The sequence below is a fragment of the Candidozyma haemuli genome, assembly GCF_002926055.2.
Source record: "Candidozyma haemuli strain B11899 chromosome Unknown F_2014730914, whole genome shotgun sequence".
NCBI lineage: Eukaryota > Fungi > Ascomycota > Pichiomycetes > Serinales > Metschnikowiaceae > Candidozyma > Candidozyma haemuli.
This window is the reverse complement of record NW_020289912.1, coordinates 480,434-495,997: the sequence shown is the minus strand read 5'-3', so window position 1 is coordinate 495,997 and position 15,564 is coordinate 480,434. Positions and strand designations below refer to the sequence as shown.

The 15,564-nt window shown below is 46.3% G+C and overlaps 7 protein-coding genes across 7 annotated transcripts; 5 read left to right on the top strand and 2 right to left on the bottom strand. All coding sequences in view use genetic code 12, as the record gives it.

The window, feature by feature from the left end:
• Positions 1-31: 31 nt before the first annotated feature.
• Positions 32-1,837, top strand: CXQ85_003900 (uncharacterized protein; the record flags this gene model as incomplete). The annotated part of the gene is made up of 1 exon (XM_025487534.1): positions 32-1,837. One exon carries the CDS (start codon positions 32-34, stop codon positions 1,835-1,837), a length of 1,806 nt encoding a protein of 601 aa, XP_025344550.1.
• A 412-nt stretch (positions 1,838-2,249) lies between these two features.
• Positions 2,250-3,779, top strand: CXQ85_003899 (uncharacterized protein; the record flags this gene model as incomplete). Its single annotated transcript, XM_025487533.1, has 1 exon — positions 2,250-3,779. The coding sequence occupies one exon, from the start codon at positions 2,250-2,252 to the stop codon at positions 3,777-3,779; it is 1,530 nt and encodes a 509-aa protein (XP_025344549.1).
• A 951-nt stretch (positions 3,780-4,730) lies between these two features.
• CXQ85_003898 (uncharacterized protein) lies at positions 4,731-7,283 on the top strand (the record flags this gene model as incomplete). Its single annotated transcript, XM_025487532.1, has 1 exon — positions 4,731-7,283. The coding sequence occupies one exon, from the start codon at positions 4,731-4,733 to the stop codon at positions 7,281-7,283; it is 2,553 nt and encodes an 850-aa protein (XP_025344548.1).
• A 938-nt stretch (positions 7,284-8,221) lies between these two features.
• GLY1 (Gly1p) lies at positions 8,222-9,387 on the top strand (the record flags this gene model as incomplete). Its single annotated transcript, XM_025487531.1, has 2 exons — positions 8,222-9,103; positions 9,136-9,387. The coding sequence occupies 2 exons, from the start codon at positions 8,222-8,224 to the stop codon at positions 9,385-9,387; spliced, it is 1,134 nt and encodes a 377-aa protein (XP_025344547.1).
• An 809-nt stretch (positions 9,388-10,196) lies between these two features.
• Positions 10,197-11,879, top strand: TPO3 (spermine transporter; the record flags this gene model as incomplete). Its single annotated transcript, XM_025487530.1, has 1 exon — positions 10,197-11,879. The coding sequence occupies one exon, from the start codon at positions 10,197-10,199 to the stop codon at positions 11,877-11,879; it is 1,683 nt and encodes a 560-aa protein (XP_025344546.1).
• A 66-nt stretch (positions 11,880-11,945) lies between these two features.
• Positions 11,946-13,640, bottom strand: CXQ85_003895 (alkaline phosphatase; the record flags this gene model as incomplete). Its single annotated transcript, XM_025487529.1, has 1 exon — positions 11,946-13,640. The coding sequence occupies one exon, from the start codon at positions 13,638-13,640 to the stop codon at positions 11,946-11,948; it is 1,695 nt and encodes a 564-aa protein (XP_025344545.1).
• A 640-nt stretch (positions 13,641-14,280) lies between these two features.
• CXQ85_003894 (uncharacterized protein) lies at positions 14,281-15,303 on the bottom strand (the record flags this gene model as incomplete). The annotated part of the gene is made up of 1 exon (XM_025487528.1): positions 14,281-15,303. One exon carries the CDS (start codon positions 15,301-15,303, stop codon positions 14,281-14,283), a length of 1,023 nt encoding a protein of 340 aa, XP_025344544.1.
• Between the last annotated feature and the right edge of the window lie 261 nt (positions 15,304-15,564).

Sequence of the window (15,564 nt, the reverse complement as noted above, 5' to 3'; positions counted from 1 at the left end):
CTGGCTGATTAGCCCCATCATGTACTAGACCATGGTCTCCAGCCCTGATCTCCCCGACCAAGAAATCGACCGTTCTGAGCCTGAGCCGCCGCTAAGCGGGCCGTCCCATGGGACTAACGGTGCCAACGGCGCCAATGTGAGTTTCCAAGGGAACTCGGTATCGCTGCTGTCGCTGCAACTGTCATTTACGCTGGCCCTGCCGAAGAAACTGTCGCCAGCGTTCCACTACGATCCAGATATCTTTGCCAAGTGCCAGGAGTATCTCCAGGAAAAGAACTACCACGGTTTGGCCCTTATTGCACGTCAAAAGGGAATTCCACCGTTTCTCCGTTTCAAGGTATGGCCTGTGCTACTTAAACATCACCCTTATGTGCTTAATCCGTTTATCCAGCCGGATTCTCAACCGGACGCCGGTCTGGAAGAGAACCTGACGGAAACTTCCGAACTGGACGCTGATTCTGAGCTCCAGCGCAGAATTAGAAAGGATTTGCGTAGATACATGCATCGTGTGGCCAGTCCTTCGGATGAACCACTCTCTGAAACTGAACTGCGCTTGTTTGACACCTTGGAGAAGTCAGTACACAAGTTCTTTGCCAAATGGGGCAGAATCATCAAGTACGACTCGTCGCTTGCATGGATAGCGTTGGGTCTTGCCGAATGGTTCCCTCCAATCCCACATACTTCGTGGGTTCTCTTGGGCAGGGACGTTCTCTCCTCAAACAACACGCATATGGGTTCGGTTTTTGACGACTACCAAGAATATATCAGCTCGCTGCCTGGTTTGGACTCGTACCTAGAAAGTTTGGTCCAGGACGAAACCATCAGCAATATGAGCTTTCACGAAGTTTACGAAAGGCTTGTCCTCATTCTTTTGCATTCGCCTGAGCTGGCGAATAAGCGTGACATGAACTCGAAGCTGGTCAAGATCGATAAGCTGACGCTTCCGATCAATGGTGGCACCATCGAGGAGCGTGTTTCGTTTTTCATTTATGTGTTCCAGATTCTCTTGCCGGAACTCTCCGAATACTTCCTGGAGGAACAGATTTTAAATAAGTTTGGTTCCCATGACGACGAGTGGCTTATATGGTGGCTCAAGTTCTGCGGTGCCAAGGTCTGGTCTCGTGTGGACAGGGGTCGTGTTTGGGACCTCCTTGTTGGTTGGAGACTCCAGAGCAAGAAATCAGAGAACAACAAGCATTACTACAGCGACAAGCTCAACATTTCAGACCAGTTGCTCGACAAGTTGGGCCCAGACGTGTTCTGGACTGTCGACTACGAGGAGGATCAACCGGCTTCACCTTCGCTCTCAAAGAGGGATTCCTTCAAGGATCTTATGAGCGAATTACACATTGAACCACCAGGAAGCTCGGGTTCGAATGGCCTCAATTCTGGGCTTTTGTCTAACAATGACTTGCCACCACAACGCAACCATGACTCCAACGGCGCCTGGTCTTCTTCCCTGGGTTCGACGCTGCCGTCTCTTCTGCCACCTCTGGAATGTTCACTGACGTCGAGCTGCGGCAACAATGGCCCTATCATTCCATTCTCCAAGATTGATATGCACATCGAGCTTCTTTTCGTTTCGTTGGCTCTCTTGCAAGCGAAGGGAAACACTTTAGTGGAGCTTGACCAGCACGAGATCCGTACTTACTTGTCCAGACTCCCAGCCAAGTCCTTCAAGGCCAGTGACAAGTACAAACAGTACCAGGAGCAGAAAGACAAGGAGAAGGGCGCTGCACCTCCAGATCACGGCTTCCGCTACGACTACATGGACAGTATAATCTACGAAGCAGGCGAGCTATGGAGAAAATGGCTCTGGAGAGAACAGACATCCTAGAGTGCAAGAGACGTTCGCTAGAGTTCTCGCGGTGGGGTGGCATCGCCCTAGAAGTGGTTGCAAAGTTTACAAGAAATGAGCCAAGCTTTCATACTGGAAAGTTGCGATATCTCCAGTGCCTTTCTCTGGAAATTCTTCGCTCCCACTGGCCACATATATAGATTCTCCCTCCCACCACCATAACCACCACCACCACGTTTTACAGGTATGACTTACAAATTTTACGACTAACATTTTACAGGAAACCTCAACCGTCTCTGCTTTCTTCCTCTAACCGTTATTAACGGAACGGAACTAGTACACTTGGAATACTGCATGAGCCTTAAGGTGCATGGGGCCCTCATATAAGGATGTCCTTTCTCGGCTTTCCAGCTCAAGTACCCACTTCTGATTCCCATTTCTTGCTACGTTTATGGCGATGATTCTTAATCCAGGTTACAAAGTTCGAAACCTCCTTGCGCTTAACTTTGCAGGTTTTGCCTGTATTTCGCTTGTGGTGTTTCTTCTGGCTTCGCAGCCATTCTACTTATCAGATGTGATTGGCGTGGACCTGAAGAAGATAGGGTCTGTGGTTGGAACGTTGGGAGTTTTGGACGAATTGACTTCCATCTTGGTGGCTTTGTTCTTGGGAACGTTCAACGATAAGCTCAACTTTTGGGCGAGATCTTCAAAGAGGTTCTTTCCTTCCGGTCCCCGGATTTTGGAGTTTGCAGGGTTCATTCTTTTGGCAGTGGCTCTTTTGGGCTATGGAAAGTTGTCTCGTCATGTTTTTCCTGACCTTTGGTTCTGGAGAGCTGTTTTTGCCGTTGCTGTGACCGCTTGTATGAGTATAGTGACGGTGATGCTTCATGAAGCGAACAACTCTGATTTTGCATGGACAGACTTGGCTTTCTGGAAAATGTACCAGAAGAAGCCTGAACACGATGAGGTGGAGCTGGGACTCTTGACGGAAGAGCCTGTTTATGCTCCCCAACAGAATAAGAAGCACGGTAAGCTTTCAGCTTTGCTTGGTGTGTCTACTGGTCTTGGAGCTGTTTTCTCTGTATCGTTCTTTTTGACTTTGCCAGTGAAGCTTAGCGACCACAATTCTGACCTTACCAGAGCTGGAAGTGTGAAATTAGCCTATGTTATCTTGTCGGGATTTGCGCTTATTGCTGCCGTTGTGGTGTTCTTGTTTGCCTATGACAACGCTAAAAGCAGAAAGGAGCATGGCGACATTGAAGCTGAGCTGGCCAGGGAACTGTCCTACTTTGAGCTTCTCAAGCAGGGCCTTGAGGCTTCCAAGAACAATAGAAGAGTTCAATTGGCTTATGTCAGTACGTTTGTTTCTAGATCAACTACAGTTGCAAACGCTGTGTTCATTCCACTTATGGTGTTCAAGTACTACTCCGAGAACGGTCAATGCAGTGGTTCCGTGCTGGAATCCGCCAATACCCCACTGAAGGATGACTGTTACGATGGCTACGTTTTCCTGGCCATTCTTACAGGTGTTGCTCAAACCGTTGCGCTTATTTCTTCGCCATTGTGGGGTGTCTTAGTCGATTCAAAGCGTTTGGGTTGCCTGATGACTTTGCTTACTGCCTCTGTGAGCGGAATGATTGGTGCCTACGGACTTTGTCTTGCCAGTATTGGAGATGGCGGATACGACCCTAGAAACGCCTTGTGTTTCATTCTTGTCAGTTTCATTGGTCTTTCGCAAATTGGAACGATCATTGCTAGCATGAGTTTGATCAGTTCTGTTGGCCTGACGGTGGAATCTGCAGAGCATAAGGTTATTGGCAGCATCAGTGGCTGCTCCAGTGTATTTGGTGGTATTGGTATTTTGGCGATTACCAAGATTGGTGGATCGTGGAGTGATTCGTGGACATTTGCGCCATTCTTTATCTTGGGAAGTCTTAACGTGGTATTGGCTGGTTTTTCTGTCGCTGCCACCAGGAAATAAATAAAGGGAATATGGAAATGATATATGTCAGGAAAGAGATAAGGGAATGTAGACTGACAATTATTGAGAAACTAGTAAGCAGGGTGGTTAAAAGAGGCTTTGATTTGCTCTTGGTAAACTGTCATCGTAAGCCGTACCAGAACGGATGTGGTCTACATCAAATGTCACAAAACCAGAGAAGATAGACGTTTGTGTTAGACATGAGGCATCGATGGTTTCTCTTTCTTGGTGGTTGAGATATAAATTCCTTACAAGATCTAATGTAGACTCTCTGTGAATGTTGAACCTATGTCCAGCTAGGGTATTACCATTCACTTAAAAAGTGACATTGACAGATAACGAATTTGTCAGAAACTCAATAACGTACGTCAAAAATGAGCTTTTGTGGTATTCTTCGAAAAGGTTAGTATATATTAAATTGAATGTGTCACTTAGATATGCCGGTAAGTAAGGATAATATGTGGTATATCCACGGTATGAGACACTTCAGGTAGAGCAACTGGTATATCCATGAGTACCCAAACATCCACTAAAAGTCCCATAAAAATAGACGTTTATATCCACTGTCACTAAACTAATGTCCACTAGACCCTCATAATAAAATAAAAAATACATGTTATTATTACCTAAGTATAATAATTACCACCACTTGCCTTACCACTACTTTGCTTCTCGCACTGAAACAGACATCCACCAAACTCTCAGTAACCCCACCACAATCTCAAAATTCCATAATTCAAACCATCCACGACCAACCCCCAACTCCTAAAATCGACTTCCATCCACTAAACTCTCCCCCAAACATCCCCCACCCTTTGGTTGGTGCCCCCCACGAATGGTTGCAAATTCCTGGCTTCGGTCCTCCACACTGCGCACGAAAAACCAGACATCGCCAGATCAAAACCTATACTAACAACCACTTGCAACAGACAACTTACCCATAAAAAGGCCATGCTTGAGGTGCTTCTCACTGCAGTTCCAGCACTCTGCTGGCTTCTTTGCAGATGCTACCATCTTCTTCAGACACCGCTGGCTACGCTTTTCCAGAAACTCAATATAGACATTCCTCATGCTCCACAGGTGACCATCGACTCGCTTGGAGAGGACTATGTGATTCTTCATTGGGATACGGAAACGGCTTCTGAGAATATTTATTATGTGGTGCTTTTGAACGGACGTGAAGCGGCCACGTTGGCTGGGAAACTGATCAAACTCTGTGGGCTTCAGCTGGCTCACATGTACCTGGTTCGGGTTTTGGCGGTCAACGCTGCTACAAACTTTAGATCTCAGAGTGGCGCTGTTTACGTGACGACTACGGATTCAAAGGTGGATTTTGATGATATCAATGAAACGCCTGGATGGGCGGTTTCGTCGTGGACGGATAATATGGAGATCAGTGAAAAGGATGCCCAAGTGTCATACGACCCTAACGATTCCAGCCCAGAGCTGTTGCGCCGCCAAATTAGGTCTCATCAGCTTGAGTTGCATAGAACGAAAGCTGATATGGCGGCTTTTGCTCTTTTCCAGCAAACTGAGATGCTGCTGCTTCTTAGAAGCTATAACGAGTATAAGTATGTGTTGAGTGAAGAGCACGAGCAGAGAGGCCGCAAGGATCTGGACGTCAAGGAGCTTGAAAAGAAGAAGGACTCTTTGACGTTTGAAAAGCTTAAACTTCTGAAACAGCTTCGTAACCACCGCTCCCATAAACTGATCCATAAAGCTAGTTTGGCTGAACTACGGTCCCGTGTGACGAAACTTGAGGAGAAGAAACATCATGTTTTGAATACTGCTGACCTGGAACGTGCTCGTGTGAAGACTACTGTCGAACAGCTCCACCGGGATATCACTGAACTTAAGGAACAGTTGACCCAATTGGAGAACAACTCTAAACAGCTTAATGGCGAAAGAAAGGATTTGAGCCATCAGGTTAACCTGTTGAAACCACTTGTGGATCAGTTCACTGTGTTTAACCCTCAACCTACTGGTGAAACTTCACCTAACGGTTCTCAAACCAGTCTTTCTAGTGTGTTTGAAGTGTTCACTAGAGATTCGCTTTTAACTAAAGGTGGTGCTGAACTATTGAAGAGACTCACCACTCTCCGTCCTGAGTGGGAGGGAGATATCAATAGAGAGTTTGAGGCTCTTACTGCATTAGAACTGTCCTGGAAATCTGCCTACAGAAATGCCATTCGCAAGTTCGTCATGATCCACAACAATGCTGAAGTTGCTCGTGCTTCGGCTAATCCAGGATACCAGCCACAGAAGATCACTGAGTACCAGGCCAGCGTGGAGTTTGGAGGATTCAGTAATGCTTTGCCTAAATCGAGGCCACCTAAAGTCTACACTTTCATTGATGAGCATTCACCAGCACCAGACTCACCAGCTTCAGGTCCTGTCTCTCCACCCATTCCTGAAACTGAGAGAATGGCTCCTTTCTACAGCAGAGTCTACGATGAGCATGATAATAACCTGGGAAGCTTGGTTTCGGAAGCTCCTCCCATGGCTAGAGACTACTCTGAGGCCTCGAGAAACATGGAGGTTCCAGACATCATGGCTAGAGACTATTCTGAAGCTCCTAGAAATAGAGATATCCCTGATATCAACATGGGCAGAGACTATTCAATGTCACAAAGCAACAGTCTCAATGTGCCTATGATGGCTTCTTCGTCCTCGCTTGCCCAGAACCAACAGGCTATGGGGTACAATTCGGGCCATCAACAGAGTTTCTCACAGTCAAGTCTTCCGCTGGCCAATCTTGGAAACAACCTTAACCAAGGCATGAACGTGCCATTGGAACCTTCGGTTTCAGGCTCGCTGATTCAGGCCTCATTGCTTGGACCACTGTTGCAAAACCAAGACTCGCTTCTGCAATTTCTGTTCCCACTCCAGTCCAACTTACAGCCTGGAATGCAACAAGACAGGTCTCACCATTTGCAATCCAACTTGAATGATTCCCTTCAGCCTGGATTGCAACAAAACCTTCAGCAGATGCAATTCTTGTCGGGTCTTCCTTACGAAGATCAAATGTACGGAATGAGATCGCCTACTCCTGAAAACCCACCATTTGGATCGTCTACCCAGCAGTCCATTCCATCTTTGTGGAATACTCCAGGTACTTCTTCAAACGCTCCTGGCAATACCAACACTGGTGGATTCTTAAATTCAAGGCAATACCCTAAGCAAATGTCGCTTTCGCCAGGTCCTATGAACACAGAGTTGTCGCCATCCCAGTCCATTGTATCCCAGCCCAACGATGCCTTACTTGATTCCCTTTTACTTTCCAACAACTCACAACTCCCAGGAAGCTCGTTGTCTGGAAACTTACCACTGAATATCTGGCTGGACAGACTCAACCCTGGCCTTTCCAACCATGGCAGAGCGCTTTCTGGCGGAAACCATATCTGGAGAAATGATGTTCCAAGCGGGATGATTTCCCCAGATTTCCAGCCATTCCAGTCCAGAAAGAAAGAGCGTGACGATTCCGACGATATCCAGCTGTTATAGGTTATTTTGTTGACTGAGAACTCGTATGGAGCCGCCAAGAGTGGTTTACGTCAACGGTGATGTGCAGCTACTACGCAGAAGGAGTGCAAAATGAAGCTTAAAAACCACCAAACAACTACTTGTTACTTTAAAATCAGCTGCTTATCTGATGTTCAGACTTATCGCCCCCTTCAACGCCCCCACGCCAATGCTTGCCCAGGGCGTGGGCAATCGACATTGCCGTTTGAACCTTAGAGAATGCGCTGCGTCAAAATACCCAGCGCTTGAGGAACAGCTGAGGTGTGTATTTTAAGCCACACAAGGTAAACATGCAAATTGCCTTACATATTCGTCGAGGCCAGCCCAGGACCAGCCCAACAAACCCTTAAAACCAACCTGAAGTCACTTGTGTCACTTCTGCCCCTTACTTTCAGCGGGGTACCGTGACTTACCCCTTTCTTGAAGATAAGCTTGACCAGGTCAACTCACCGGCTAATCGCGGGAAGACTCACTATTTCGTCCAGTTTTTCCACCTTGTGTGTCTTTTTTTTCGCTCGGAGCCTCCATGCAGAGATTCTACCAAGACAAGCCAGAGCGAGCATGAACTAACTGCCACAAAGTACCCCACCTTAAGCCTGGAAATGCATTTCCGAAACTTTTTTGTTGATAAGTTCAGGATTGCACCGTTTGCGCCCCGCCCTTTTCGAACCTTTCGATAAGGCACTTGGCGCAGTTTGGGCTGAGGCTTCCTTTTTGAGGCTTCCTTTAAGGCTCTTTTGGGGCTCCTGGAGCTTTCTTTTTCGGCGTTTGAGGGCCATGCAGTGCAACCTGCTGCACTTGCTGCAAAAAAAATGGCTCGGTCATCGCAATCTTTTCCGAAGCAGTATTACTAAGAGTCATATAAATAAAGACGTGTCGTCGTTAAGTGCATAAAGTGTGGTATTTTTCACTTTTTCAATATGACCATTCTCGAAGATCGTGAACGGTTCACGATTCATAATGAGTTCAGAAGCGATACTTTCACTTTACCCACGCAGCACATGAACGAGGTGGTGCTTGAAAAACTCTCGCTGGGTTCCTTACTCATGGGTGACTCAGTGTACAAGGAGGATCCATATACGTTGGAGCTTGAACTGCGGTTTGCCGAGTTGACAGGTAAAGAGGCTGCGCTTTTCTGCGTTTCTGGAACAATGTCTAACCAGATCGGACTTCGAGCTGCTTTGCACCAGCCTCCATATTCCATTCTTTGTGACCATAGAGCCCATATTTTTTTGCATGAAGCCGGAGGAACTGCTACGTTATCGCAAGCCATGGTGCATCCTGTTATTCCAGAAAATGGCGATTACTTGACGTTGGATGATATTCTCGAGAACTATACGCCCGATGATGGCGATATCCACGGCGCCCCTACAAAGATTATCAGTATGGAAAACACTTTGCACGGAATAATCACCCCAATTGAAGAGATTCGTCGTATTAGCGAATTTGCTAGATCTCAAGGTATTTGGATGCACTTGGACGGCGCTCGTTTGATCAATGCGTGTGTGGCAACCGGTGTTTCGCTTAAAGAGTACTGCCAGTACTTTGATTCCGTCTCGATCTGCTTATCCAAATCCTTGGGTGCTCCTATCGGTTCCATTCTCGTTGGTGACCGCAAATTCATTGAAAAGTCCAATCATTTTAAGAAACAAGCTGGCGGTGGTATACGGCAGGCCGGTATGATGACCCTTATGGCGCTTACGGCTTTGGAAGATAACTGGGATAAGATTGCCATTGCCCATGACCTCGCCAGAGACGTTAGTGACTTTTGCAAGAAACACGATATTGCGTTGGAATCTCCTGTTGACACGAATTTCGTTTTGTCGACTTGAAGAAGAACAAAATGAACGACGCGTTACTCGTGAAGTTTGCAGAAAAACACGGCGTCAAGCTCATGGGAGGACGTATTGCCTTCCACTTCCAATTGAGCGACGAGAGCGTCGAGAACTTGAAGGCTGCTTTGTACGAGTGCAAGCAAGACGCATTGAAGAACCCTTACGAAGGCAGGCGGTGCAACAAGCAGATGTACAATGTCGACGTTATCAAGAACTTTCAGGAGCTCAGCGTGGCTTCTCAACCTAATTAGCATATCAGCATATATAACCTTTGGACCGGTGGCCTCCGCGGCAACCTCCAAGGAATGAATCACACCTTAATGAAGTTTACCATATCCAGCAATTGTAAAGAATCACGAGTCACTGCTGACTCATAAACCTTATCCGTTCGTCCCTGATCAGATAACGAACCTATCTTATCCGGCACTTACTCCGTGGATGGATCTCAATAAGTCAGCAAGCGAAAGTACACAAAACGCAAAACACAACGGTGGCTCCCCACATTTCAAGGTTCTCCCGTGGAAGCCAAATGCCACTCAGGTTAGGATTTTGTAAGTCAGCAATGAAAGACGAAAAAAGGAAGGAACCAATTGTGGGTATGTCTGACGTTGCCATATCCACTTTCTGTGAATTTCAATATACGAGTGGTTCCTTCAAGGAGGTGAATTTGAAGCCCCTGAATATTATTAGGCGTGTCAAGATCCCCCTAAAAAGACGTTATTCTTGGTTATCAGAGATCCTGACCGATGTCGGATAATCGTCCGGAACAACCATTGCCAAAAGTGAATGTACTTGCATATCCACGGAGGGTTTCTGCTGTCTCGGACGGCACATAGTCCGGAAAAGGAACCAAAACTTGGGCTATGTGCCGTACCCGCATAAAAGGTGCGTTCTCGGAGCACGGAATACGGCTGAATGGCTGCAAAAGTTGTGACTACGAACCACTATATAAGTACTTGTGTTTTCGTTGCTACATATCATCAACACTTCAAATCAATCAACAATCATGAGCAGCCTGGAATCTCTAAGTTCTCTGGAATACGTCCCCCAAAAGCTCACCATGGACCCTTCTGATGAAAGGTCCAACAGAAGCGTAGAGCTTACCAGAACAAGAACAGAAACTGCCAGATCGCTTAAGGAATTGGGAATCAATGAAGATATCCCCCAGCCTGACCTTAATATGCCTCCATGTCAAGATCCAATCTTTCCTGAAGAATATACACTCGAGACAGAAACAGGGTTGGTGCCAGTAGAAGGCCTTCAAAGAGTGGGCCGTGTCAAACTGAGGCTTTCAAGAGTGCTGACAGATAGAACTGCCACTTCTGAAATCAAGGAGCTTGATCCTACTATAGAGTTTGTCACTTTCAATATCAATGACCCTGAAAACCCACACAATTGGAATATCTGGCTCAAGTGGTTCTACACATTCATTTACTCCTGGGCTGTCATCTCTGCTGCCTATGGTTCTTCTTCCTTGGCTGGAGGCCTTGAACTTGTTAGTGAAAAGTATAATGTTTCTACTGAAGTGGCTGTATTGACGGTATCTTTAATGGTGATTGGTTTCCTTGTGGGTCCTTTGCTCTGGGCACCACTTTCTGAACAAATCGGAAGAAGACCGGTTTACTTTATCAGTTTTGGGCTTTATACGCTTTTCAACGTTCCTGTCGCTCTTTCTCCAAACATTGCCGGTGTCTTGGTCTGTCGTTTCCTTCTAGGAGTATTCGCTTCTTCTGCATTGACCAATGTGGGTGCCAGTTTAGTGGACCTCCATTGTGAAACCAGAGGCATGGCAATTGCTATTTTCTCGTTTTGTCCATACTCTGGTCCTGTTTTTGGTGGTATTGTCAATGGTTTCATTTCTGTCGATACTGGCAGGTACGACCTTATGGTCTGGGTGAATATGGCGTTTGCTGGTGTGATGTGGATCGCCATGGCCTTTATCCCAGAAACATATGCTCCTGTTATCTTAAAAAGAAGAGCGAAACGCCTTAGAAAGGAAACTGGTAATGATAGAATTATGACTGAACAGGAAGCAACGCCCATGTCGTTCTCTGAAATGATGAACAACAACTTGTATCGTCCCATGAAGTTCTGCTGGCAGGAACCCGTGTTGGTGCTTATTTGTGCATTTGTGGCGCTTATTTACGCTTTGCTTTATGCTTTCTTTTTTGCCTACCCTGTCATTTTTGGCGATCTTTATGGATATAAAGACGATAAGATTGGTCTTATGTATGTTCCAATTCTTATTGGTGCATTGCTTGCAGTGGCTGTCACTCCAGCTTTGGAAAGAAGATACTTAGCGTTGGCAAAGAGACGTAAAACTACTCCTGAAGATAGACTAGTGGGTGCTATGATTGGTGCTCCTTTCCCTTGCATTGCCTTGTTCATTCTTGGTGCCACTTCGTATAAGCATATCATCTGGGTTGGACCTGCTTCTTCGGGTATTGCATTTGGCTTTGGAATGGTGTTGATTTACTATTCATTGAACAACTATATCATCGACACTTATGCCAAGTATGCTGCTTCTGCATTGGCCACTAAGGTGTTCTTAAGAAGTGCAGGCGGTGCTGCTTTCCCCTTGTTCGTCACGCAAATGTACCATGGATTGGGCTTGCAGTGGGCTTCTTGGTTGCTAGCATTTGTATCATTGGCAATGATTTTGGTTCCTTTTTGCTTTTATAGATATGGTGGTACTTTGAGAGCCAAGCTTTGCAAGGAAGACTACTCGGGTAACCTCATCTGAGTTCCACTGAATGGAACTTCTATTTCCTATGCATTTTTTTATAGATCAGCATAATATACCAACGACTCAATGACGAATTTCGTGTAAAGCATGCAAATGGATGTCCTCGCTGAGAGCCTCCATATTGAAAGCACCCTTTGGCGAGTGCTCCACGTCCTTGAGCAATTTGGTCACCTCCGACAAGTCAACACCAGTAATGTTGGCCATGAACGCGCCAATCTCAATGTTCTCGTGATTACCGATCAAACCGGTGTATGGATCCCTCTGGTAAAGCTGCTTGTTAATCTTATCAGAGTTTGAGAAAGCGTAGATATTCACATCCACTGCAGAGTGGCCCAGAGTGCTCCATCCAGTCTGAGAACGCACTGAGATCATGTTATTAAGGAATCCCAACAACCGGTTTGGATCGCCTGCAAACTTCTTCACTGTTTGAATCTCCTCCTTGGTGTAGTCAGTAATACCCATATCCTGCTCAACAATCTCCTTGGCGATGTAGGTTTCCAAAGAAGCGTCATCCATATTTGTCTGACTCTGTTTGCTGATCATCTTCTTAACCAAAAACTCACCTGAATGGCTACTGTTAAGCAAAACCTCAGGGTACCATAAGTAATCAGGGTAGTTTTCGGTAACCTGTCTAGCAGTCACCAAGCCACCAGTCTCGTGGTCAGAAGTGGAGATCACAACCGTCTCAGTGTCAGTGTTGTCCACAAACTTCATCACCTCCTTCATTGCTTCATCGTATGCCAACACCTCTCTAACCTGAGCAGCTGGGTCATTCTGATGACCGGCGTGATCAATTCTAGAGCCTTCAATAAGCAAGAAGAAGCCCTCCTTGGAGTCCTTGGTAGCATCGGACAAAGAAGTAAGCGCCACCTTGACTTCCTCAGCCAAAGAAGGATGCACTGACGAGTCTCTATCGATATCAAATGGAATATCTGTAGGAGCCAAGAGTGAAAGGAGAGGCAATTTGACGTTTCTTCCCTCGTCCAACGCGTCAAACAGCTTTCTGTCGCCAGCGTAACTCCAACCGTTCTTCTGTGCTTCCTCGATCAAGTTTCTATCGTCGTTTCTACAGCCCTGGTTGGCTTTTGGCAAGAAATGGCATCTGCCTCCGCCAATCATCAAGTCAACCATTCTACCCAATGGATACTCACCCAACTGGTGCTGAGCAATAAGATCCTCTTGGAAACGGTAGTCAGCGTGAGAGCTGAATGCAGCTGGAGTGGCATCGGTGATTCTTGTAGTGACAACAAGACCCGTGTGCCAGCCACGCAATTTCAATGCCTCTAAGATGGTTCCGCATGGCGACTTCTCTGGGTCAACGCCAATTGCACCGTTGTAACTCTTCAAAGCGCAAGAGAATGCTGTAGCTCCTGCTGCTGAATCAGTCACCAACGAGTCGTTGGAACGGGTTCTCGAAGATCCAATAAGAATGGAGTCCAAAGCCAAAATGTCGTCAATGTCGAGCTTGTCTCTGTATTGCTTGAAAGAACGTGCAAGCGACAACGAAGCAGGACCCATTCCATCCGTCACCATAAAAATAACGTTTCTCTTTGGAGCTTCATGATTTCCACAGTTTGTAAGACAATAAGTAGCGAGTAAGATGAGGTACACTGGAAGCAAGACCATTGCCCAAATGGCTTTCTTTGGAAATGACTTTTTTTGTTGCACAGGGGTCTCGATCTCGTCTAAGCTGGCCTTCTCATCAAGAAAATCAGGGTCCCCTGAAGGAACTCTCTGGTAAGACTTCTTAAAAAACATGTTGTATGGAAGAAAGAAGACTGAGTGGGGTCTGATAAGAGAAGGTAGTCGACTGGCGGGCTGCCTGCAGGACATTCATGGGTTCCCAACAGGACTAGGAAGCCTAAATGGGGATTCGTGTGGCATGGTTGTTTTCAAAGGCGTGTATGGAGGGGGTAAATATGATTTCTGTTTGTTATAGGGGTCGAAATTGGCCTGGTGTTGGTCAGTTGTTGGTTGTAGGGAATGGCTGCGAAAACGCATAACCTTGGGCTGGGACGGTCACGTCATGGCTCGATAGATAAGATAAGCGTGTTTAAGGTTTGGTTTTGTGATACTTTGGATTTGGAAGTGGATGTTGGAGGTGAAGAAGGTGTTGGCGTGTGGTGTGGTACCTGAGAACGTTCAGTGTCAGCCAGCCAATGAAACAGGCTATTGGTATAGGTGAAACGCATTCTGAAAACAGCGCCAGGGCCAGTGCCAGTACCAGTACCAGTTCGAGGACAGGTTTAGTATGAGCATTCTGAGAGAGTCAGATAAAGATATTCCTTGTCCCGGTTCGTGGACGTTCTTACACATTCGTTTAGATACTTCCTTGTGTCCTCCAGAGGTTCAGGTAGCCTCCTAAAATCAGTGAACTTTTAGTCAAACCAACATAGGTTTAGTCAAAATCAACAGATGGAGCGTCGACGGCATCCAACATGTACTGGGCCATGTAGATATCCATAATGGAAAGACCTACGATCTTGGCAACGGTTATGCCAGACTTGGTAGTTGTTTTACCCTGAGCCTTTTCAGTCAAGTAGTCATTCAACGAGACAAGATTCTCTTCGGAGCTTCCACTCTGTACCAACTCACCGGCTTCAGACAAAGCGTGTGTCTTGGAGTCTACAATGATCTTGTACTCGCCTCTAAAGCTCTTCTCCACGAACTTTGGGTCAAGTTCAACCATGTGCGGTTTGTACGATCCAATAAGCACAATGAGCTTCTTAGAGGTCGTATCAAGGTACTCTTCCTTGATAGTGGGTTCCGTTGAAGGCACACAGCCAAAGATCACCTCGGAATTTCTAACCCTATCGCCGACCTCACCACTAGAAAGCGCAAGAGCCTCGGTTTTCACTCCATCCACCTCCTTAATCTCATCACAGAGCTTCTGGGCACTTTCCTGAGACCGACTTACCACTGTAACCCTCTGAACCTGATAAACCCTCAAAACAAGAAATACATGCCAGAACGCTTGTGGCCCCGTTCCAAAAACCGTAACATGGTCAATATTTGGCCTAGTCTTTACATCAAACTCCTTCCATACCACCAGAAAACTAGCCAAGGCTGTTCTGAACGCAGTGAGTGATTTGGCATTCACCACCCCAAGCAATTCTCCACTCCGTGGGTCCAACATGCCCGTAAACCCCTGAAACCCCAATCCCTTCTTGGAATTGTACGACCCTCCACTAATAACTTTCGTGCCCACGCTGTCTGGAGCAGCACATGGCATAAACAAGTGAGTGGTATCACAACCAGGGTAGTTTGAAGTGAGTACTGTTCTTTCAGGCACCACTGCTGGGTTTGCCTCGTAGTCGGCCAAAGCACGTTGGAGCACTGGAAGGTACTCGTTTCCGACCTTTTCTTTGGTCAATGAGCCAATAAGGTGCTTTTTGATCAGTTTATCTGAAAGAATCTTCATTGTGGAGTAGTAGATTTGTCAGTGCGAAGTCGGTGATTTCTGGGGTAAAAGTATGGGGTGATCAGGGAAGCAAAGATCGGCAGATTTGGGAATGCAAAGGAAGGGATGTTTGAAATGGAAGGTAATTGAGAGGTATGAATGGAAGCTTTAGCATTTTTGAAGATTTTTGGTGGTTTTGGTGGGAGTTGGTGGATTCCGTTTGGCTGCGAAATTCTTCTACTCTTGCCATACATAGACATAATGTATGGAAAAGATGAGTTT